This window comes from Melospiza melodia, chromosome 15 (genome assembly GCF_035770615.1).
Source record: "Melospiza melodia melodia isolate bMelMel2 chromosome 15, bMelMel2.pri, whole genome shotgun sequence".
In the NCBI taxonomy this organism is placed as follows: Eukaryota; Metazoa; Chordata; class Aves; order Passeriformes; family Passerellidae; genus Melospiza; species Melospiza melodia.
Window position 1 is genome coordinate 12,101,313 of NC_086208.1, and position 22,609 is coordinate 12,123,921.

A 22,609-nucleotide genomic window follows, 5' to 3' on the forward strand; every position below is an offset into this window, starting at 1 on the left:
GATGAATGGTCTGATAGAGAGAGGGTAGTGGGATATTTTCTTCATCATGTGAACTGGAAGCCAAATAGGAAAGCCATTCAGAGGTTTGTGGATTTAGGAATGGTACAGAAAGACTGAGATGTCAGAACTCTAACAGCCTTTATTTTACAGACTTCAAACAAAAAAAAAAAAAAAAACCAGTAAAAAGAAAAAGTAAGTTTTTCTGTGAGGCATCCGTGGTAAGCTGAAAATTGGAGTCCAGAGGCTTTAGTCTCTACTGGGGCTAAAGGAGGTGGGTGCAAGAGATGCTCAGAGTGAAGCTGGGACTAGAGAATCTGGCTTTTTCAGAAAAAGCCCCACACAGTAAATGGGTTTTAGCAGGCTTTAATAGTCATGCATATGACACATTCTGTAGTGCAGAATACAGCTGAACTCTGAATAGGGGCATTTCTTTACCATTCTGATTTGTGCTAATGGAACTCAGATTTCTAAGGAAGCTTCACCCGCAAGAAAACTCTGTGCTTTATTGTGAGATACATTTTGGAAATGCCGAATCATATTTATCTGGTCATCTCAGAAATTCAGTGAATTACACCTAATTAATTTACTCTTTCAATTCTGTAAGAAAAGATAAGGCTTGTGACCACTTAGCCCTTTGGTTATTTAACGGAATAAGTCTAGAACAATAGACAGTAAAAAAGTAAAACTTTTCACCAAGTGGCAGTACTTTAGCTTAATTCAGGATGGAGAGAAAAAGCAGTCTGTGCTATTCTCTACAGGAAATTTAGAAGCAAGAACTAAATGTTCTTTTTGTCGGACGCTGCAAGGGAAAGTTAACTACAACAGAGCATTGATTTATGCAATCAAAATTGTTGCTGCACTGTGTGCAGAGCTATTAAGGAGAGAAAATACCAAGTTAGGAACAAGTAAAAACTTTCTTCAAACCCTTCCTTTCACTCCCACTTTCTGAGCATCAAATTATGGCTGCTGGTATTAATATCTAGTATTTTTGGTCTGTTTTGCTATGTTTTAATAATGGCACCAGAATATCTGTAACTTCTATGATGGAGAAAAGCTCTAAAAACTCACTTCCCTGGCCCCAGCAGAACCTGGAGCAGTTCATTCGATCCTGGAAAACAAGGCCAGCATCACAGAGATGCTGACAGAGGTTGTGTTGGTGCTAACCATAGAAAGGATGTCAGGGGACTCTCCACCACTGAACTGGAAGCCCTGTGGGACAATGACATTGCATGTTTCTCTGTTACTAAAGGCCAAAACACCATCATGCTTTTGCTGAGCAAGAACCTTGTGTCAAGCACAGGAAGCAGGAACACCAACAGCACCTACAGAGGGTTTGTTGGAAACACCACCCAGAGCTGGACAGTGCGGTGTGGTGGCGTGATGAGGGATGTCCCTCATCCACAACAAGGCAAACTTGGCTGTGAATTAAGCTGGGCCTCCTTTGAGCTCTGCTTCCCACCTTGATCTGGCCTTGGAGGGGCAGTGGAGGGGCTGCAGTGTGCTGTGGCTTTAAGGCAGTGCCAGGCAGCAGCAGCAGCTTCTCCAGGCTGGAGCAGCGGGCAGTGATCCTCTGCTCCACAGGGCTCGCTGCTCTCTGCTTAATAACATTTGGCTGCTGCTGAGACGCCTGCCCAGCGAGCTGCAGGCTGCCTCCAGCCCTGCAGAGTCCCACCTGCTCCATGGCAGCAGCTCCAGGCTCCCCTGCACCCAGAGCTGCCAAGTCCTGCAAGAAGCAGCGCACGGTGAAGCGGCAAACCGGCATCTACACCTACCAGGAGCCTCCCCACAGGTAAGGGATCCCCCCTCTCCTCAAGGGACAAGCTGCTTTGTCCAGCACAGCAGTGGGAGCTTGTCTTTTCACTTCCATGCAGACAGGGTGTGTGTCAGGCTGTGGAAGGTAGTCTGGTTTGAGTAACAGTGTGGTAGCGTGGAAATGGGCATGAGAAAAATCCTTCTCTGTATTTTAAGGTGTGTTCCAAACCTCTTTGTTTTTCTTTATTTTGTCAAACTCGTATTTCATACTGAAATAGAAACACTGTACATAAAGCAAAGTAACTCCAAAGAGTTCAGGGTATAGCAGGGTAAGAAGTCCCTCATTATTTTCCTGTGTAACTATAAATTTCCCTTGAATGTCCCCTGTGACTGAAGGGACGGGAGCACAGACTAACAGATTAGTGGTCTGATGAAGTATATCCCCCAAATATTATTCCATGGCATGGTTTAGGTTATGATTTATTTCTAAGTGACTGAAAGGCTGCCTCTTCAGCAAAATTGCAGAGAACTTTCCCAGCAAGTACATAGCCATACAATTGGGAAAGTTCCTGGCTGGTGGTTGCTGCAGTACATCAGATCCCTTCGTGTCATTCAGGGAGAAACAGTCACCACAGGCTTTTAGACCTAAGCCTCTGTAAGAATGAATATTGCTGCTGTTTCATAGACCAACAGGGAGTTGCAAGAGCTGGAGCGTAGCAAATGTGGTGACAGCATCAGAAAAGATGATTTAATAATCATCCACAGAAATCTGCATCAAAGCACAGGAATCTTTTCACAGGGACAAGTAATCCTTGGTATGTGGGGTCCCACACCCCTGTGCCCCTCAGCAGGGAAGAGGATTAAATGGTGACCATGACTGAATCACCAGCTCCCCTCATTCTAACAGTAAAATAATGGGTATGATTAATAAATAAATGTTATCTGCTCTTTCTGGAAATGTTTAGGCAGCACTTTGTTCCAGAAAAATATACAGACAGTCTTGCTAGCATGATGTACAATCTGAATGGCTGGAAATGCTTGACTAAGAAAGACTGGGATTCATGGTCAGGAGTGGGGATAATTTATGACCGAACAGCAAGTGGTGGGGAGGGGAAGAGGTATGTCCTGGAGATGGAGAAACCATCCAAATTATCAATCAACTTTAAAACAAGAAGGTTTTGTGAGTTCTCTCACTCCCTGTTCCTACAATGCTCCAAGAGGTTGGATCCTGTGTGAGCCAGTGCTTTGCTGGGAATCCACAGCAATACCTTGTCTCCTTTTTGCTCTCATGGGGTATGTGCTGCCTGCCAGCAACTCAGAAGACGATGCTGGTGAAGAGAAGGCTGAGAGCCATGACCCAGAGCAGATCTTTCAGAACATCCAGTACCAGAAGGAGATCATGTCCAACATCCGCTGCCGGCCGTGGCCCATGCGGCAGAAGCTGAGGGCGCTCAGGTAAAGGTGTCTGTGCAGAGATTTTCAGGCTCACTGGCTGTCACAGTGCTTCCAGCCCCAGGAGGGAGAACAGGGATGATTTAGAGCTGCTAGGAAAGTGTTCCATGAGGATGCTCTGGGAGGATATGAGGGCTGGCTGACACAGCAGCCTCTGGGTGGACAGTCTGTAAGGGAAATTGTCTCTGGTGCGTGCCCGTGGCTCCCTTTAGAAAGTCACAGAACAAAAAAGAGCAAGAAATCATGCTTTGCCTATTAACTGCTAAAAGAGACTGTCAGCTATTAATTGGTCTCAAGGAAGGCTGTTGGTAATGCTCCACAATATGTTTTTAAGGTAAATTGTTTCACTGTGTCCCAAAAAGGAGAACCAGCCTGCCTTTTTAAGGTAATTACGTGGTATGAGAACAGAAACTGGTCATAGCACAACAACACATTGTAAATGCAGTAAATACTGGACACTTGTAAGTTTAAAAAGTATGCTCAGTGTAGTAAAAACATGTTTCACAGTTTAGGATTTCAATTATTATAATTCCAGATTTCCAGTGAAGAGCATGTGACTAACTTTTCAGGCCCATCTGTCTAAACTATGTCAGGTCTTTCACCTCATGATCTCTGTGATGTTTGGGGTTTTTTTTCTCTTTTCATCTGGCATTTTCTGTCCAAACCCTGTATGGTGCTCAGATGGCAATGCAGCCATGAGGAATCTCTACCCTACCAAGAGCTCTTGTGTTATCTGGGAAGCAAAGAGAGGTTTTTCCCTCTTAGGGTCTGTGACTTCCTGCTTTCCTGTCCTTTTGATCAGATCTTGGTGGTCCCAATCCTCCTTCTGCTGACGTCATAGACTGTGTATGATCAGATAAACATGAAACTCTCACAAGACCATACCTGCAGAAGGGGTGTCAGTATCTACAGGAGATTGCCAGACTGTAAAGGGGATCTTGCTATTTTACTCACTTGGGTTCTACCATTTCAAAGAAAGACCTTGAAACAAAAGGACAGAGAAATAAATTAGAGGAACAGAAAACTCTCCCAGCAGTCAAACTCTTGAATGCCAAATTCTCTCAGACAAAGTCTGAGTGGTTTTAAAGAATCAGTTAAAAGCTCAATAGTCAGAGAAAAAAGCATTGTCTGTGTTAGGGGCTGATGGTGGGACAGCCCATGGCTGTATTTCAGAGCATTTGAGCCCTCTGGCAGGTGCTGTTGGTGCAGAATGAGAGATGTGAGCGATGCAGACTGACCTCCCCTCTCATGCAGGCAGGCCAAGGAGATCGTGCTCAAGTACGAGGGGAGGCTCACCAGAACCAGAGGGTACCAGGCTGCTGGGGCAGAGGTAAGGCTGCTTGGGCTCAAATCTCTGACATTTTTGCTGCTGGGGCAGAGGTAAGGCTGCTTGGGCTCAAATCTCTGACATTTCTCTGAAATTTCTGCTTCCCACCAGTTTCATTTGCAGTTCTGATTCAGAGAAGTGTGTGCTTGCTCTGCACTCCTGATACTTCAGCTCAGGACTGTAGAGAGAGAAAAAAGCAGTTAAAAGCTTCTTTATTTTTTTTCCTTCTTCTCTTTTCCATTGTAATTTTAGTAATTACATTTTTGCAGACTAATTTCATGTGTTGAGGGATGAATATCCTTCTGTTAATGCAGTATAAGCTTTCTTTTCAGATAGCCTACAAATATTGATGCCTGTTAGAGGGGGTGATGTGAAAGGGATAACAACAAACATGATGCAGTATCCTCTGAAGAGCAATTTCAACAAATTGGGGCCACAGTTCAATAGCTTAGCATGAAAAATGTGTCTGGCTTTTAGTTTGGAAGACAATCCTACAATAGCTTATGTTAAATACATTATTAAAGAAGAGGTTTTGCTTGCATTATACTTAGAGAATTTGAATCAAATCTTAGCAAATCTATTTACACTACTGAAAATAGACACTGGCCTGAGTTTCTGGAAATTTATAATATTCAGGAAATTGTATTTAATCAGCAACCAGGAGAAAAATTCTTTAGTCATCTAAGCAGTCAAGAATATTTTTGTCATCATAACAAGTAGACTTTTAATTACTAATTTATCTTAATGCAAAAAGGCAGGGTTAGGCCAATAGAACACCAAGCATTTTATTCATGTGAACAAGTGAAGAGCTGCACATGTATCTGGTGCTCTGAGATGCTGGCCCCCATCTCAGAGCACTTTCCAATGTAAAAAGAGTAAGCTTTCTTTGTTCTGCCTTTGCATGTGTGGCAAATGCAGTGAAGTAAAAATGCAAGTAAAATAAACACTATTTTTTGCCTTTGATATGAGTGGAACTAGGACTTTAGCTAGAAAGAAAGTGCCAAATCAGAACATCAGTAAATCAGAGATCGGGCTCGGTGCTTGCTCATATAATTCTTCCTATACAAACACAAAACTTTTAAATTATAGTTCACAGTGAATAAAATTTGTGTCTAATCTAATTGCCTCTGTTGTATTTGCTAGAAGACATTGAGCACAGGGATGCAATTCAGCAGTTAATTAGTACCACTCATTATGTGTAGGGGATCTGTATTCTTTTATCTAGCACAAATTAGGGGTATAAAATTTACATTAGGGCTAAATTCAGCAACAGCAACAGAATGAGCTGCCTTTTTTGGTGAGGGTTTTTTTGGTTTATTTTGGTTTTTTTGTTTGTTTGCTTGTTTGTTTGTTTGTTTTTTAACTGGAAGAGATTTTTTTTCCCCACATATTTTCTTACAGAATAACATGGTGACCAAGGAGACAAAAACTGTAGCACAGCAAAACAAGCACTACATCATCAAAATTAAGAACTCAGTGGTTGAACACGCGCTAAGAACAAAATGCAGCTACTAGGCGTATATGTACTTACATAAATTTTTCATATTTGCAAAATATGCCTCAAAATATAGGTGGGATTTTAATATCTAGAAGTAAGAAAAATACTTTATAATGCCTGGAATACATTTTTTTTCCTGTTGACATTGTGAAGTTATAACTCTAACTCAACAACTCAAAAACTGCTCTCACTTTTGCACAGGTGGATTTTACTTTTTCTCCTCAATGTGTATGGTGTGTGCAGGAAGAGCATCTGGCCATGCAAAAATGGAGTTTGAATAAAGACTACAAAATAGAACCACAGGATTTCTGCAGGTGTTGGCTGCACAACATAGAGCTGAGAATAAAGTAGTAAAATATGCTGCTGTTGAATAAAAAAATCATATTTTTGCTCTAAGAGAATTTCCTTTGAGGCATTATGCTCCTAATAAGACCTTAGTCATCAATTTTTGTAACAATTCTTGTGATAAAAGACATGAGCAAAATACCCAGCACTTTATTTTTAATTATTTTTTTCATGTGAAGAAGTGTCATATTTCTCTGCTTTTTTCTCAGCTTTGGAAGAAGTTCATTCGACTTGCATACAATTTTGTGGTAATCTTTATTCCTTGGGAAATGAGAATAAAGAAAATCGAGAGTAAGTATAAAGATTTCATGGTACTAGTAAAACACTTGTTAAAATGCTGAGTCTTTTGATTTATTTTTTTAATGCACTGAATTAAATATTTGGGAGGGAGTTGAATGCATATTTTCAGCAGTGAAATCTTTATTTTAAATTTTGTTTTTTAATCTTTTCCTCATGCCTCAGAAACTGCACAGTTCTCATTGATGGTCTTAGTTGGGGGGTAACTTTTGAAAAAGTCAATTTTGTCCTTTTGGGACTCTGAAAATGAAAAAATTCTCTAGTTTGCTGAATGCCCTCCATAAGAAAGGTTTTTCTTTTTGCCTGTTATCCAACCACTTCATGGATAAATGATAGAAGCTTTTATAGACTGTGCAGGTCACATAATGGTTTTTTGTGGTTTAAGGTCATTTTGGGTCTGGAGTTGCCTCTTACTTCATCTTCCTGAGATGGCTGTTTGGAATCAATATTGTCCTTACCATAATGACAGGAGCATTTGTAGTCCTACCAGAGGTAAGAACACACTGTTCATATTTACAGAGAAGCATTTACTGTTGAACTTTCCTTTCTCAATGGAACAAACACCACACTTTAAGTCATGCATCAGTTTAAAATGTACACTGCAAAATTAATTATTTAAAATAAATTCCCCTATTAAGAGGTTTTTCTCTGCCAAAGGATAACAGACTTTTTCTATTAGTGTTCGAGATTGTATTTTGTCAACATGGTACTAATGTTTTTAGAGAATATGTTTTTATCTGATTACTAAAATAAAGAATCCATTCTTACAAGATGTAGTGGGTGTTGAATACACTTAAGTCCTATTAGTGTCATTTACACTAATGAGAAGTTTAAATGACACCAAGAAAAACAAAGCATCCCTCTCCAGACTCTGGATTATTGTGCATTAGAAAGCATTTCCTAAAAGTTCTGAACAGCCACAACTTTGTTTAGCTCTTGCATATGAGTAAGGCAATTTGTTAACTTGGTTCAATTACTCATAAACATTATTTTGCCTCACCTACCCCGTGCTTTAACAGCGTTATCAGAAAACATGGGAATACCTGATTTTATTCTCACTGCACAAAATAAAAAAGTAAATACCCCTCATATAATAAAAAGTAAACTGGAAAAATAAAGGTATTCACATTCACTTTTTAATTTTTAAGAAAAAGTAAATTTAATCCTGAACTATCATTTTGAGATCAAGCACTGCCCCATTTAATTTAAAAAAGCTCACATTGAAAGCATGGCTTTTAAAGCTGGCACAGTGCTGACACAGTGCTCGCTACCCTGAGAGCACCACCCATGTGGGCAGCTCTCGATGGGCTCCACTGTGCAGCCCTGGCCCAGATGGGCTCGTGGAGCTCCTGAGACCTTTTCTCTGTTTTCCCCATCTCCTGAGACCTTCTCTCTCTCTTTCCCCTGTGTCCTGACACCACCTCTTTCTTGCAGCTCCTGGCCGGAGCCCCGTTTGGCAGCACGCTCAGCAAGACCATTCCCAAGGAGCACATTGCATCTGCTCAGGACCTGGACACCATCTGGTCCCTTGGGGCAAGACTCAAACTACTCCTTGTTATTTTGCTGTCACTGTTCTGTTGTGATTGTTGGTTACTGCTCTTACTGATGGGCTCTGGTCTTTGCAGGGCTACCTCCAGTACTCGGTTCTGTTTTATGGCTATTATGGCCGGGACAGGAAGATTGGGAAAGCTGGATACCGGCTGCCTCTTGCCTACTTCCTTGTTGGAATGGCTGTGTTTGCTTACAGCTTCATCATCCTTCTAAAAAAGTAAGACTGCCCATTTATTTACTGCTGTTCATAAACCTGTGTGCCCAGGCAATCAGCAATGGTATTTACTCCACTTCCTTTTTATTTTGTGTAGTTCTATTAACACATTCACCTCTGCTATTATCATGGAGGCAGACTGAATTCAATTCTAGACTACCCTTTATCTTGCTGTAATCCTCACTCTCTCTTCCATTTCCCAGCCTTTAAAAGAAGGGCAGCACAGGTCATCTCTAACCTTTGTCTCTGTGGAAGTCCTTTCCCCTATTTTCTGTTATAAATATTGTTATGACAGAAATTTATATTTGAAGTGCAATGCTTTCAGCATTATTAATATTCCCCTCTATTAAAATACAAATATAGAACTGCCATCCTAGGTGTAAAATCATTTGCATTGCTTTAGTGGGTACGTGGCATCCCATTGGAATGTAAGCTTAATTTCTTTGCCATGGAAGGGAAGGAGTGGGAGTTACTTAGCAGAGAGAGCAAGACTGCCTGAGCTGGCCATAAATCCAGGGATGTGCAATGCTTGGAGAAGGGGCAAGGTCACTCTATCCTCTCCTGATTTGCTTTCTCTTCTTCCCTTCTGGATACCTATTCATCTGGCACAGTGCAGTCCAGGGATGTTTTCAGTGCTGTCTGTAATAGCTCTCAGTTTTGAGGTCAAACCTTCCCTTTTCATTTATTTTTAATCTACCTGCTGGTTTCTGCCAAGGGTCACTGGTATATTTGACACTGATCTACACATCTGTAATTTCTAGATAGGATCAGCTTTTCTTCTGACTTAGCTCAGTGATCCTTGCTTAGCTTGTACAGCTCCCCTTTAATGTTGTCCTTTCAGATGCCCTTTCTTTCATAAGCTATTAATCTTCATTTCATTTCCTATGTTTTGCAATATTCTGCCACCTTGCTCACCTGACATGAGTAGGAGGGTTTTCTTTCTTTTTCCCAAGGTCTGTAAAATGGCCCTGGGTTTCTATTTGACAGTAATAGATATTTTGAGGGCTAAAATAGTACAGCAAACAAAAAACCTTGTGCACAATCACTAGTTATGCCAAACTAGATTTAATTCCTGTAACAGCGATCTCAGTGATTATATATTTCAGCTGGATCCTACCTAGAGGTTGTAAGACTGAAATAGGTGTAACCCACATTTAGTAAGATTTATTTGCTTTATATGTCAGTTGTAAAGACTGTAAATATTGAAATGCTTTTCCACAATGAGTCATTGCTCTTTAGATGTAAATTCAAGTTCATGAGCTGCACCTCACCCTGTTTTATGTTCTTCAGAAAGCTGCCAACAGTGATGCTAATTTCTGCAACCTTTGGTAGCTCTAAATGTGTAAACATCTTAAAACTATGAACCAAACCAGTGACTTCCTTCATTGCTATCTTCACACAGAAGCAGTTAAATACCTGTTACTTTTTTACAGAATGGCAAAGAACTCAAGAATGAGTTTAGCAAGTGCCTCTGATGAAAATTACACTTTCTGCTGGAGACTGTTCTGTGCTTGGGACTATTTGATAGGAAACCCTGAGGCTGCAGAGAGCAAAGCTGCAGCCATAGTCAACAGCATCAGGGTGAGCAACTGACCTTTGAATTATTTCAAGTTGATTTACTTGTTAAACTGTAAGACATGTAAGTTTTTCCACTCATCCCCTTGCACTTCCTATTGGTTTTTTGTATTTATTTGCATACCTATTTGCCTAGAGGAGGGCTATATCACATCTGTGTGACATTAGAGGCACATCATATTTGCTGACATCCCAGCAAGGCCATTGTGTCTTTGCTTGGGAGAGTTTTATTTAATGTGCCTGTATGTGTGATAAGAAGTTAGATAACCAGAAACAAATCTGCTGGGGATGAAATTTCATTGAGTGTTGGAATCAAATTGATTTGGCAGGAAAATAAACAAATTTATAGAATGTATAATTGCTTTTATGCAAAGGAAGAGTTTTATGCCTCAGGGAATCCATGTACAACAGCTCATATTTTACAAGATGCTTTTTTACATGATAATAAGTTTTATATCTCTCTCTTTGGTTTATAACTTTCTGCACACAATTTATTGTTCTTTCTTCTTTATTTTATCAGCTATTAATCAGGCTCCCCAGGGAAGTGGTCATGGCATCAAGCCTATTGGAGTCCAAGGAGCATCTGGATGATGCTTTTAGTGAAATGGTTTAGTTTTAAGTATTCCTCTGAGTATCAGGAAGTTAGATTCAAAAGTCTTTATGGGTTCTGTCCAACCTGAGATTTTCTATAATTCTATGGTTTATTTCATCTCTCCATAACAAATGGAGGGACTTATTACAGGTCTCTCAATATTAGAAAACTGCTAAAAATATAGATGTTTTGCATCTATAATGTAAGAGCACATGTGTTTTTATCAAAATTAACTTATTCCTCAAATTTGGTGTAGTCCCATTCTCATTGGAAAAAAATTACTTCAAATTGTGCCAAGAGTAAATTAATAAGCTATGATATTTAGTTATTTCAATGGCTGAGGATAACCTTTGACAGTACTGTATTATATTAGGGACACCCAGATTTTAAAGCTCATCCTGCCAAAAAATCTGGAAACGTAACCCTCTTGTTGTATCTCCTTGAACATGCATGACTGAAAATGCCCAAGTATCTGATTACTATGTATTTGTTTCTCAGAAATCTCCATCAGTTTTTAATATCACATATCAGTGCTATAAATCAATACGGACAGTGGCATTTATCTGCTTGCACCTCCAGGATGTGATGGTTTTTTATCAGTTTACTTTAATTTCTGTGAAAGATATGTACATTATTTTCACTGAACGTTATTAAAACGGTAATGCTGTGTTTCTTTCAAGGAAGCTATATTGGAAGAGCAGGAAAAGAAGAAAAGCAAAAACCTGTATGTATATGAGATAAGAGATACTTTTCAAAGCACTGTTTCAATGCAGATATCAGTGCTAATCTGCTTGTCTTATACTTCCAAAACCTGTTAGAAATTACCAAGGTGTCATTAAGACTGTATAAATCTTTTTCCTAGGGCAGTGACCATCAGCTTAAGAATTATTGCAAACATCCTCGTGCTTCTGTCCCTTGCTGGAAGTATTTACATCATCTACTTTGTCGTGGATCGATCCCAAAGGCTGGAGCGCACCAAGAAGGAATTGACTCTTTGGGAAAAAAATGAGGTACCCTGTCTTTATGCCACCTCTGTTTTAGATGCAGGATTACTGTCTGGGGGCTTTCTGCAGCAGTAGTGTGCACAGAGGTGTAAATAGCAAGAGATGAGCCAGGAGAAATGAGGAATTAGTGGGCAGAGTGGATCTGCCTTGGTGCGCTTGCTCCCTCAGCTCTGCAGCCAGGTGTCGGTGCAGCTGAGCTGGGCAGTTCTAGCAGGTCCCTATTTTGTGAGCACAAAGCTTTCCTGTCACTTACAAATCTACTTTTACACCTAGGACAGAGCTGACCAGAGACTGGACTCATGGACTAGAAAGGAATTGACTTTGATAACAGTAACTGATTCAGTATCAGGGGATACTGAAAGTTCTGTGACTATTTCCATTCAGAGGAATGAGCGAGAGTAGGAAGTGAATAGGCATGAGGAAGCCACTCAGCCAGAGGAAGACGCTAGCACCATATTTCTTGCACAATAACTTTTAATTTCAATTAATAAAGTAGAACTTTGAAGCTACAATATCTGGAGTAAGGATTCCTGAGTGGTATTTCAAATCTATAACTTTTGATCATAACTACTGTTATTACTAATGTCAATAATAACGTTTTAAAGCATCTCCTCCAAGAAAAGCAATCACCAAAGCATGTGCCTCAGCAGCATTTCAGTCAGCCCAAGATTCCACAGAAGGCCATCATCAAGCACTGCATGTTTCTGTTCCACAGGTCAGTGTAGTTGTGTCGCTGATCACAATGATTGCACCCTCTGCTTTTGAACTTGTGGCAGCTCTGGAGATGTACCATCCAAGGACCACTCTTCGCTTCCAGCTTGCCAGGTATGGGCATTATTCAGTGTAAAAAATATGTGGAGAGAAAAGGAGGAAAGGAGAGGTGTGTTCTGGTTCATGTTTTAGTACATCTAAACCGGAGAGCTTATGAGAAGTCAATGGTTACCAGTGCTGGTAATCCTATATTATTCTCTTTTCAGAGTTCTTGTCCTATACCTGGGAAACCTCTACAGTTTAATCATTGCCCTCCTGGATAAAGTGGACAGTATGAGTGTCACTGTAAGCTTAACTTGATGTTTTCTGACATGTAAAGCTAGTACACTTCATAGACAGAATTCTGTTTATTGTGAAGTATATAAAGTTAGATAAAAATTTGTTTGAAATTTATTAAAATATTATGGGTTGATAGGATTGCAAAGTTAAGTTTAGATAGTAATGTTTATTTACAACTATTTATAGAGTATTTTTAATTATTAATTTTAATTATTAATTTTTAAGGATAACTTGATCCATTTGAAATATTTCCACCTACCTAAATTAGCTTTAAGTCCTGCCCTTTGGTGTTCCATCTGACTCTGTCCATTGACAGCTGTTTAACAGTTGCCTAGCTGCTGCTTGTAAATATATGAAAAATATGTCTATGTGTGTGTGTGAGTGTATGCTGTAAAAGGTACAGACATCTGCACCTATGTACAGTTAAAAAGCAGCTTTTGGGACATTTATTATTTCAGGACTCTGATGTGAACAGCAATGCAAGTAATTCTACCACCTCCTTGGCAACCAACACTCTTTCTAAGGACGACAATGTAACCATTCCTAATGTACAAATTAAGAGAAATGGCTTTGTCATGTCAGAGGAGCATCGCACCCAAGGCCTGACAGACTCACTGGTTAACCAAACAATTTCCCTTAACACCCAGAACCCACAGGATCAGTGCTGGGAGACATATGTTGGTCAAGTATGTAATTGTTTTATTGTCATCAACTTACTCCACTTAATTCACATTTGACAAAAAGTTAAAATCATGTTGTGCTGTGTTTTATCTTAGAACTTTTCTTTGCATAAATTCCAGAATTTAGCTAGGGATGACGTAGGAAGAGTAAAGACTATGCAAAGTGCTATGGCCACAGATACAAGTTTTGGATTTTATTCATTATCTGCTGTATGTTTAGTGCTGTTCAAATGTTCTTTTGCCAGGTTTGGTGTCTGTCTTCAGCGCTCTGCACAGGCAGATCTGTACAGATCTGTGATATGGATCCTATTTTAACATGGTGCATCCTTCTAACCCCTACAGAGAAACAAGACTATACAGATATATAAGCAGCAAAATGCACTGTGTGCAGTTTCAGATTGCTGCCTCAAGAGATGGAGATGCAGACCTGAAACAAGCACGAGATTGTGCTCTTGGTCATTTGTACAGTACCAGAAGTCTCTGCTTCAATAAATCTCTAGACAATCAAGTGCTCTTCACTTTTTCAGAGGGAGAGAGAACAACAACAAAAGGTTTCAAAATCCCATCAGTTTGTAGGAATGGGGAAAGTTGGATGGCAGTGCCATGTTCCCACATTTGGGGTGCAGAAAATCTGCAGATTTAATATGACACCTCTTGCTTCCCTACATGTGAAGGGTACATTGATTGTGACTTCCAGGGGCATTAATACATTCAGAGAGAAATTTTAACCACAAAAATGCAAGGATGTCACTGTGGTCTCTGACAGTGTCACAGTCATGTCCAGGCCACTGGATTCAGAACCATGTTAGTGTGCTTCTGTTTTTCTGAACATCTTGTTCCAGAATGAGGAATATTAAAGGTCTTGTTTAAATATGCGGAGGAAAAGACCCCTCTGAGGTTTATTAGCCTGATTTCTGTTCTTGTATATCCTTTGTGCACAATCTCATAGAAAATAGAGGGTTTGAATGTTTGCTTTTTCCCCCAGAATAGCCTAGAGATGTATGGAACTGAATTTTTCCTATTTTAATTGTATCTATTTAAAGCTCAATTAAATATAGGATAACCACATTCTTTTTTAAGCATGAAACAACTATTTTTTATGGTTTGATGATCCTATGCCATTGGGTTGTGAGTTTGTCTGAATAGTAAGATTTTTCTCATTGTGAAACACTGCAAATATGTATTACAAGAGTCAGCTTAATAAAAGAATGGATGCAGTAGAAAAAACAAACCGTTTCAGTTTAGCTAGATACATTTTTAGAACATCAAAAAGAAAATCATTAAAGTTTGACCATCACGACCAGAATTTTACAGCTGCAAACAAAAAAAAGCACCCTGGAAGCTTGATTATATTTATTCTCTTTAAGAGAACAAAGACAAGTAAGGGAAAAGTCAACTAGGAAAAATTTAAAAGGAAATTATTCATATATTCAATTCATATTTTATCAGAATATTGAGCTTGAGCCAAAAATAGAATTACAAATGCAAAAGAGCCATATGCAGTCCATTTGCTTTCAGAATGACTCAGTATGTGTGAAAAATGTGCATTTCAGGAGATGCTCAAGCTTTCAATTATCGACATGATTTTCACAGTGGCAAGCATCCTGCTAATTGATTTTTTCCGTGGGCTGTGTGTCCGGTATCTGAGTGATTGCTGGTGCTGGGATCTAGAAAGCAAGTTCGTAAGTACAATCCTTATTTCATCAAGCTAAGATGTGGAAGATTGGTAGGCTCCTTCCCTCAGTACTAAAAGTCCTTAAAGTCTTTCCACAGATGAATAATTTCTCAGTAGCACGCATCTAGAAAGGCAAAGCTCACACTGAGTTTAAATTGGAGGGTACAGGATAAACATTGAGATTAATAATGTTCTCAAGCCTATTCACATGGCTCTGATGCAAAAACTTTTGGTTTTCACAAAATAATATCTTAGCACAGTTCCCACAGTCTGAGGTGACACAGAGGGCACGTAGTTGTTGCCCACATCCTCTTTTCTGCAGCTCTAACATCTTTACTTAATGTAGCTAGTGATCCAAAAAACAGTAACCAACACCACACAGCCCTCTAAGAAAATTACAGTGGATAATACTTGTTTTGCAAGAAGCTGTTGGCATGAAAGGCTGCGGACTGTTTGTCCTTAAAGATGTGAAGTAAACTAAAGAGGAATAAATTTGTTTAATCCTCAGTGCAGAGAAGGTTTTGCTGTGTTCCCACTGCCTGCCAGCAGTTGGTTTTTGATTTGGATGTTTCAAGCCATGTACTGTCTGCAAACTGATTCAGTCAAATGAACCTAATAAATGGCCTGAAAATGAGATTAAGATAAAGGTATTCATCTTACACTGTGTTTCTTGTAGCCAGAATATGGAGAATTCAAAATTGCAGAGAACGTATTGCATTTGGTCTACAACCAAGGAATGATCTGGTATGTAGTCCTTAAGTGTTTTTTTCTTGTCCTTTGTTGGCTGATTGCGAAATCAATCTGATTATTTAAATGAAACCTATTTAATTACGATATTGACAGGGTAGTCTTTTAGATTAAGAGATCATCTGTTAATAGTGAGCTATTAATCTGTTTACCTGGTGTGAGGTTGGGGTTTTTTTTTTAGTTTATTCTACTGCTATCAAAATGGCCTCTGGCAACACGATATATGATATGATATGATTTTTCCAGGATGGGAGCTTTCTTTTCACCTTGCTTACCAGCATTCAATGTGCTCAAGTTGATTGGACTCATGTACCTGAGGAGCTGGGCTGTGCTCACATGCAATGTACCACATCAGCAGGTTTTCAGAGCATCTCGGTGAGTCAAAATGAGAGTGAAAGAGAAGGAAAAAATCAAATGCAGGCAATGGAAATATGTTGCATCAATATGAAGAAAATTACAGGAGATTTTAGCTCTAAAAGTTAAAATCAAATTTCACACTAACACTGATGGCAAAGGTCTGAGGAAAAAAGACAAAGTAACTGAGAAACTGAAGGGTTTGTGAAGCAAGGTAGTTGAAGATGTGCAAGAATTAAAAAATATGTCAGAGAATGTTCCTAGATAGCTACTATGGCCAAACAAACGCTTTATTTCCATACAAATCTGACAGAGTACAACAACCTGTATGTGTTAACTGTTGCAAGTCTTATTTCTTGATGTTTCTCTCTTTAAAAGCTATGCAATATCTGCTTTTGTCCATTGCATTGCACAACACATTTCCTCTTTTTTTTAATCATGATGAATATTTTAATTCTTTCTTTCAAATGGAAATAATGTTAGGCATCGTTAATTCTTAATAATCCATTATTTCTAACATTTTTTAAGATTAATCGACTTCTGCTGCTGTTCTTTTTCTCCCCCAACACAACTGGGCAGTAAGGGCAGCTATTTTCAAAGGGTGCAGTAACCAGTTCTCTGGCTGCAGCAGTGGTATCTGGAAAGCAGTGCAAATAGAATTTTGATCATTAGAAGTCTGTTGAAACCATCTCTGTTCAGACTTTCTAATTATAGCAGAAGATTTCAATCTTTCAGACATGTTGATCTTGAACTGGATAAGTAGATTCAGACTTGCACCTTTTATGTTGTCTCTGGTTTCCTCTCTGACAAGTATAATCTGAAACATGTTACACCTTCTTGCAGATCCAATAATTTCTACTTGGCCATGCTGCTGTTTATGCTGTTCTTGTGCATGTTACCAACAATTTTTGCTATTGCCCGATATAAGCCATCCTTAAGCTGTGGCCCTTTCAGGTAAGGTATGATGGACAATGAAAATTGCAAAGATTTTATTTCCCCTTCTTACAATAAACTTATCTTTCATAATACACAAATTACAGATGTAAATTCAAAACAAGTTGAGAGGAAAATGCTTTTCTGCTACCAATATTTTATTGTTTATGGTTTAAGAAGGTGAACAGGTCAAAGTTCTGAGTTGATTTGCTTTACATACATAATTTAGTTAGTTTATATTTACAAAATGTAATGTGCCACTGAGAAATCTCCCAAACATCACTGTCTTGTGTCTTCATACAAGCACCCTCCAAGCTTGCTTTTATTCAGTGCAGCACTGCTTAACAAATATACTCAGGATTCCTTACAACTTAATTTTACTTTTTTTTTCTTCCCACACCTCCCGTAGTGGTCAAGAAAAAATATATGATATTGTTTCTGAAACAATTCAAAATGATTTTCCCACATGGTTCAACACAGTGATTACTTACATCAGCAGTCCTGTGGTTGTCCTGCCTGCACTACTCCTGTTATTGTAAGTACTTTGGTTTTTGTAGGCAGGGTAAATGAATTGTATTAATACTGGCCTTATCTCTGGAGAGTCAAATGTAGATACTGAGGAACAAACATTGCACTGTTACAATTTCATTAAGCATAACCGAAACAACAATTCCAACACCCCATTGAAGGTGTGGTATATGGACCAGACAGGATGGAAGTGTGTTAAAAAGACTTTCAAAGGGAATTTCTCCTTCTGAGATACTTTGTTAGAACATGTTCACTGCATTGTGTCAAGGCTTGCAGTGCTGATGGTTCCAGGAAGTTTAAGAACCTCTTCCCTCTTAAGAGCTCTTCAGAAATAAATTTTCCATTTCTTCATGGTCATTAGTTCAGTTTCTGACACTGAGCAGGACTCAGTCTGTCATTTAAAGAAGCTACTCAGTCATCCAGATTTATGACAAGACAAATCAATTACGATGGTCTGCTCTTAAGTGTTAATTTAATATAACTTCCTGCAGACTCTCCAGTGGAAGTCTTTTCTTATTTGGGTTATAAATAATTGTTCACAGTTGGGAAATAATATTGATTTTGAGCTGTTAGAAATTCACTTTGCTTCTCTGAAAAGTTCTATTTTGTTTTGCTTGTATCTTTGTACCATTTTCTTCTTGTGCAAACTGCAGACAAAGCCAGAGTTTATCCCACTGGTAGCTGTTCAAATCAGAAAGACCAAAGCATCACTTCTGACTTGTAACTTTTTCCTCTAAGGTCCCAGCCATGTATTATTTATAAATTTAAGTATGACTTTTGACTGCTTCAAACTGACAGCTAGGCACACATGTAATTGTTTCTAGTATGAGATCCAGCTATAAGACTTTGTCTGAAAGCCAGTGCAATCCATTTTGTCAGGCCATAATCTGCCAGGATCTGATCTCATCTGTGCCAGGGCAAACAAGGTGTTATTTCAGCCAGCCAACAAAATAACATTGCATTGGTATGGTTGTGCAAACTCAGCTGTAACTATGGTGTCCCTGTTCTGTAACCTTGGACTGGAAAAAAACAAAACAATATCTGTCAAAATTATTTGTCTAGAAATAAAAAAACCAAAACAAAACCATTTAGAAATGCATCCCAGGTTACATACAAAATGAAAGTACTTGCAAAAACCACAGGTGAAATTAGAACCGCTGTTAAATGTGTTTTCAGTGTCATTTCTTTCATCTATATTTGCTTGAAAGAAGGCTGTAATCCATTATTACAATATAAGAAAATGTTACAGAGCAGCAGCTGAACTTGCACATCATTTTGACCTATAAACCCTTAAAAAGAAACTGTCAAGAATGTGTGAAATGACTCATAATCACCCCTTTCTCTTCTAGCATGCTAATCTACTACCTACAAAGTATTGCAAGATCATTAAAATTCACCAACAGTCAGCTGAGAATGAAGATACAAACGGTAAGTATGGTGAAAAGCACTATTATATGTAATTTGAGGGGTCTTCAGTAAAGTATGAGCCTAATTAAATCTCTAAAGTCACTTCTAGTCTTTCACAAAATAAAACAAATCCTGTATTTTTAATCCTTACAGAGCTGGGGATTTATTCTCTAATCCATAATAATTTACAAATTCTCATTCTTCTGAATGTCTTTTAGGAAAGAACTGAAGATAAGAAAAAGGTGGTTCAGATGGCAGTAGGTAAGTTGGTGACCTTTAGAAATGCCACTATTAATAAAGTATTTGGATGTAAACCCATTTTGATTTCTCATACATATAGGGAAGTACAATAACATTTTTAAAGCTGTATTTCCTGTAGAATCCTCCTTTTAGATGGTTTGTGAGCTCAGTTTGACCCAATCCTGGCAACACTGAAAGGCATTGTGCATAGTTTAAACCTGAATTCACCTGAAATTTTTGGACTGGGTATTTTCCGGCTTTTATCATCAACAGGGAAAAACCTGGGATGCATCTTTGATAATTCAAATAATCTCAGACTTTGCATGCAATTCAGAGACTGGTAGGCAGATGAAAAATTGGCTTGTTGCCCCTTTTGCAATCCTATAGTGCAATATTCGGTATTTTTTTGTGTCCCCAGTACTACATCTGCTATGTAGTGTAGTATGAAGATCTACCCCTTTATCCCTGAGTCTCCCAGTGCGACAGCTGTTTCTCTTTTCTGAATACAGGAGGTTCTATTGGCCTTAGATCCCTGACTGAAGGGGGAAATTCAAGCCACTGAATTTGCACAACAGTTTCTAAATGTAGAGACATGGAAATTTCCTCTAATAATATCTGTTTTCCAGCCAGAATCCAAAATCTGGATGCTAATGACAAAAGACCAGAGCAAGAAACTGATATCATCAGCCAGGAGTCTTCTGCTCGGTCCTCAACACCCCGAAAGAATGGCAGTGTCTTGAACTTTGAATCTCCCGTGAGCAAAGGCACCAGAATTCAAACCATTTCCCAGTCTGTGCCCCAAGCTGTGCCAGCAACTGATGTTGTGAGACCTGCCAATGCAACTCCCACAACTTCGACCTCTTTAACACCAGCTCCCTCTGTGTCAAGTGTACAGAAACCAAGAAATGATCATATCACAAACAGGTAAGACTGCTTTGGTTTTGAAATTGTATTTATTCCAGCAGCTCCATGCCATACTTGTTTATTTTCAAAACAGCTGTGCATTCAGACTGTCTGGAGCTGTAAGACAGCAGAGGGATTTTTCAAAAGCAGATACATTCACAGGTACTATTGATATTGTTGGTGACACCACATCCTTAATTCTCCCTTAACAGAGATGGGATTATAAACCTTTTGAAATGATGTAACTGATGGAGTTTACACACAGCTCAAGCAAAGGTAAATACTAGACTTGCCCTCAGGCACATAACTAAAATACTTTGTGCAGGATACCATCTCCATGAAGAAAACAAATATAAAGTGAAGGAACTCTCTGCAGAATGTCTGTGCAGCTTTAGTTGTAAAAAAACTAGTCTGGTATATCAGTAGATGGATGCTTTAAACTATCTGCTGGGGTTTTTTTCCAAGAATAAACATAAAGAACAATTCTCAGAACAATAAGAAAACAGAAAGGGAATATAATTTGAGAGGACAAATGTGAATCCTTTCCTAGAGAACAACAAATATATCTCCTAATTTCTAGGATATGTTTCTAAAAATTGTTCTAAAAATTTGGAACAGTGGAGATATGATAATCTCTACTTTTTCAACCTAGTCTTTGACTTACACAGCAGTGAATTCTTCTGTATTAATTTATAAGTGTGTATATCAGTATTTCCTCTCTTTTCCTTCCTTCCTAAAGATACCCAAGTGTTGTCCATAGGAGTGCAAGTGAGCTGTCCAAAACAAAGCCCTACACACCAGTGACTTTCAAAAAGCACACTGAAGATGTCCATTCTGAGCCTCTGTTCAGAAAAGCCATTCGGCAGGTAAATTCGGATGCCCTTGGGGCAGGGGCTCCTGTATTTTTGGGATGCAGACCGTATGCTACCAGGTATTTTCTGGTTAATGAAAATGAGTCCCGCAAAAAATCGCTGCGTTCAACCTCCCGACTCCAAAGGCACTTCAGAAAGGAGGAAGCAGGAGACATTATTGAGCTGTATCCACGCCATGTCAGGAGATACGTGGTTCGGACACCACACCAGATGTATTCCCCTCATCCCAGTGAAGATGAGGAGGATGAAGAAGAACTTGAGAAAGAATTCATGAACAGATCCCATCGCCCTCGCTCGCTGTCTGACCTTCGGCCAGCATCACGGTTTTACATTGGGGATCGTGCTGATGGCCACATTGTAATGAGCAAAGATCTAGCCAGAGTGCATTACAAATCCTGGGATGATGGTTTTGAGCTGGACCTGGACAGGCCTCCATATGCGTACAAGAAAGTACACCTGAACTATCCTGAGCCACGTGTGAAACCAAAATCAAAGCAAAAGCTGGAGCAATCTCTAACAGAGTCTGATTCCATTTCCATTGAATCCAGCAGTGATCCGCAGAACAGCAGCAATGACCAGTACATCCAGGTCATTCATACCAAGGACAAGTATCCAAAAACTGGGGCAAAACTCGCCAAAAAGAAATCTAAAAACAGTGTTGATCTAAGTATGTCTGAGCCTAGTGAACTGGTGTGCTCAAATGTCTGAGAAAGAGCCCCTGCCTTGTTGTGTTTTGAGCCGGTGTATGTGCAGTTGTGCTTTATTTGCTGTTGGAGGTCTGTCAGAGTAACTGCAATGTAGTTTTTGTAAAAATCGTGTATGCAGCCGCTCAAGCTGGGAAAAGCCTTATTTTACTCTTTATTGTACCTTGCTTTAACATCACAACTGATATGTCGCAAATCTTAGAAAAGAAGGTTATTCCAATTTATTCCCTACTGTTACGCTGTCAAAACCCAAAATCTCTGCCTACTGGAAAATCAAAAGCAATGTACTTGGGGCACTTCAATTAAAACAATACAGAAATACATCAGATGAGGCTCTTTTTATCTGATGCAGCCAGAGCTGAAGATGCTTCCTGAATAAATTCAGCAGGGAATCAGCTTCCTGCAAACCGAGTTGCTAGAGTAGATCTTGTTTGAATATGCTGTGGCCTGAACAAACCAGGAAAAATGTTATATAGAGAGAATAGTGAGTTTCTTTAGTGTATCACAAGGGCAGGGGAGTTATTTGACAACGTGAGTCAGACTTCTAGATTAAATCCTAGATCCTGTATTAATTTTCTGGTGAACCTCAGATCAGCCTGGTAAACTTCTCAGCGGTAAACTTTAGATCCGTGGCCTTTAAAAGACTCACTTTATTACTCGCAGTTTCCAAATTCTATACGGTTTTTCACACACCGCTGCAATTTCGCACTTCCTTTAGATACTGAAGATTCCTTGGTTGGTTTTTCGCTTGTTTCTCTCCGCGTCACTGGGATTGGGACTACACCAGTGACGAGCGCGGGGCGGCCCGATCTCTGAGGCAGCCCCGCTCCGCCTCCGATCCCACACGCGTTACCACATCCCCGCCGTGCCTTCCCCGCTGCCCGGGCTCTGCCGCTCCCCAGCCCCGCA

At 39.4% G+C, this 22,609-nt stretch overlaps 1 protein-coding gene across 1 annotated transcript; it reads left to right on the plus strand.

Annotated features, from left to right (window-relative positions):
- The first annotated feature begins 1,568 nt into the window (after positions 1 to 1,568).
- TMC3 (transmembrane channel like 3) lies at positions 1,569 to 22,026 on the plus strand. Its single transcript, XM_063169816.1, has 22 exons — positions 1,569 to 1,789; positions 3,064 to 3,207; positions 4,459 to 4,534; positions 6,584 to 6,665; positions 7,057 to 7,163; positions 8,106 to 8,204; positions 8,297 to 8,439; positions 9,870 to 10,017; positions 11,284 to 11,327; positions 11,466 to 11,613; positions 12,323 to 12,432; positions 12,585 to 12,663; positions 13,116 to 13,343; positions 14,891 to 15,019; positions 15,689 to 15,756; positions 16,006 to 16,134; positions 16,957 to 17,067; positions 17,456 to 17,581; positions 18,924 to 19,002; positions 19,200 to 19,242; positions 19,848 to 20,145; positions 20,864 to 22,026. The coding sequence occupies exons 1-22, from the start codon at positions 1,680 to 1,682 to the stop codon at positions 21,702 to 21,704; spliced, it is 3,342 nt and encodes a 1,113-aa protein (XP_063025886.1). The 5' UTR covers positions 1,569 to 1,679; the 3' UTR covers positions 21,705 to 22,026.
- Positions 22,027 to 22,609: the final 583 nt, after the last annotated feature.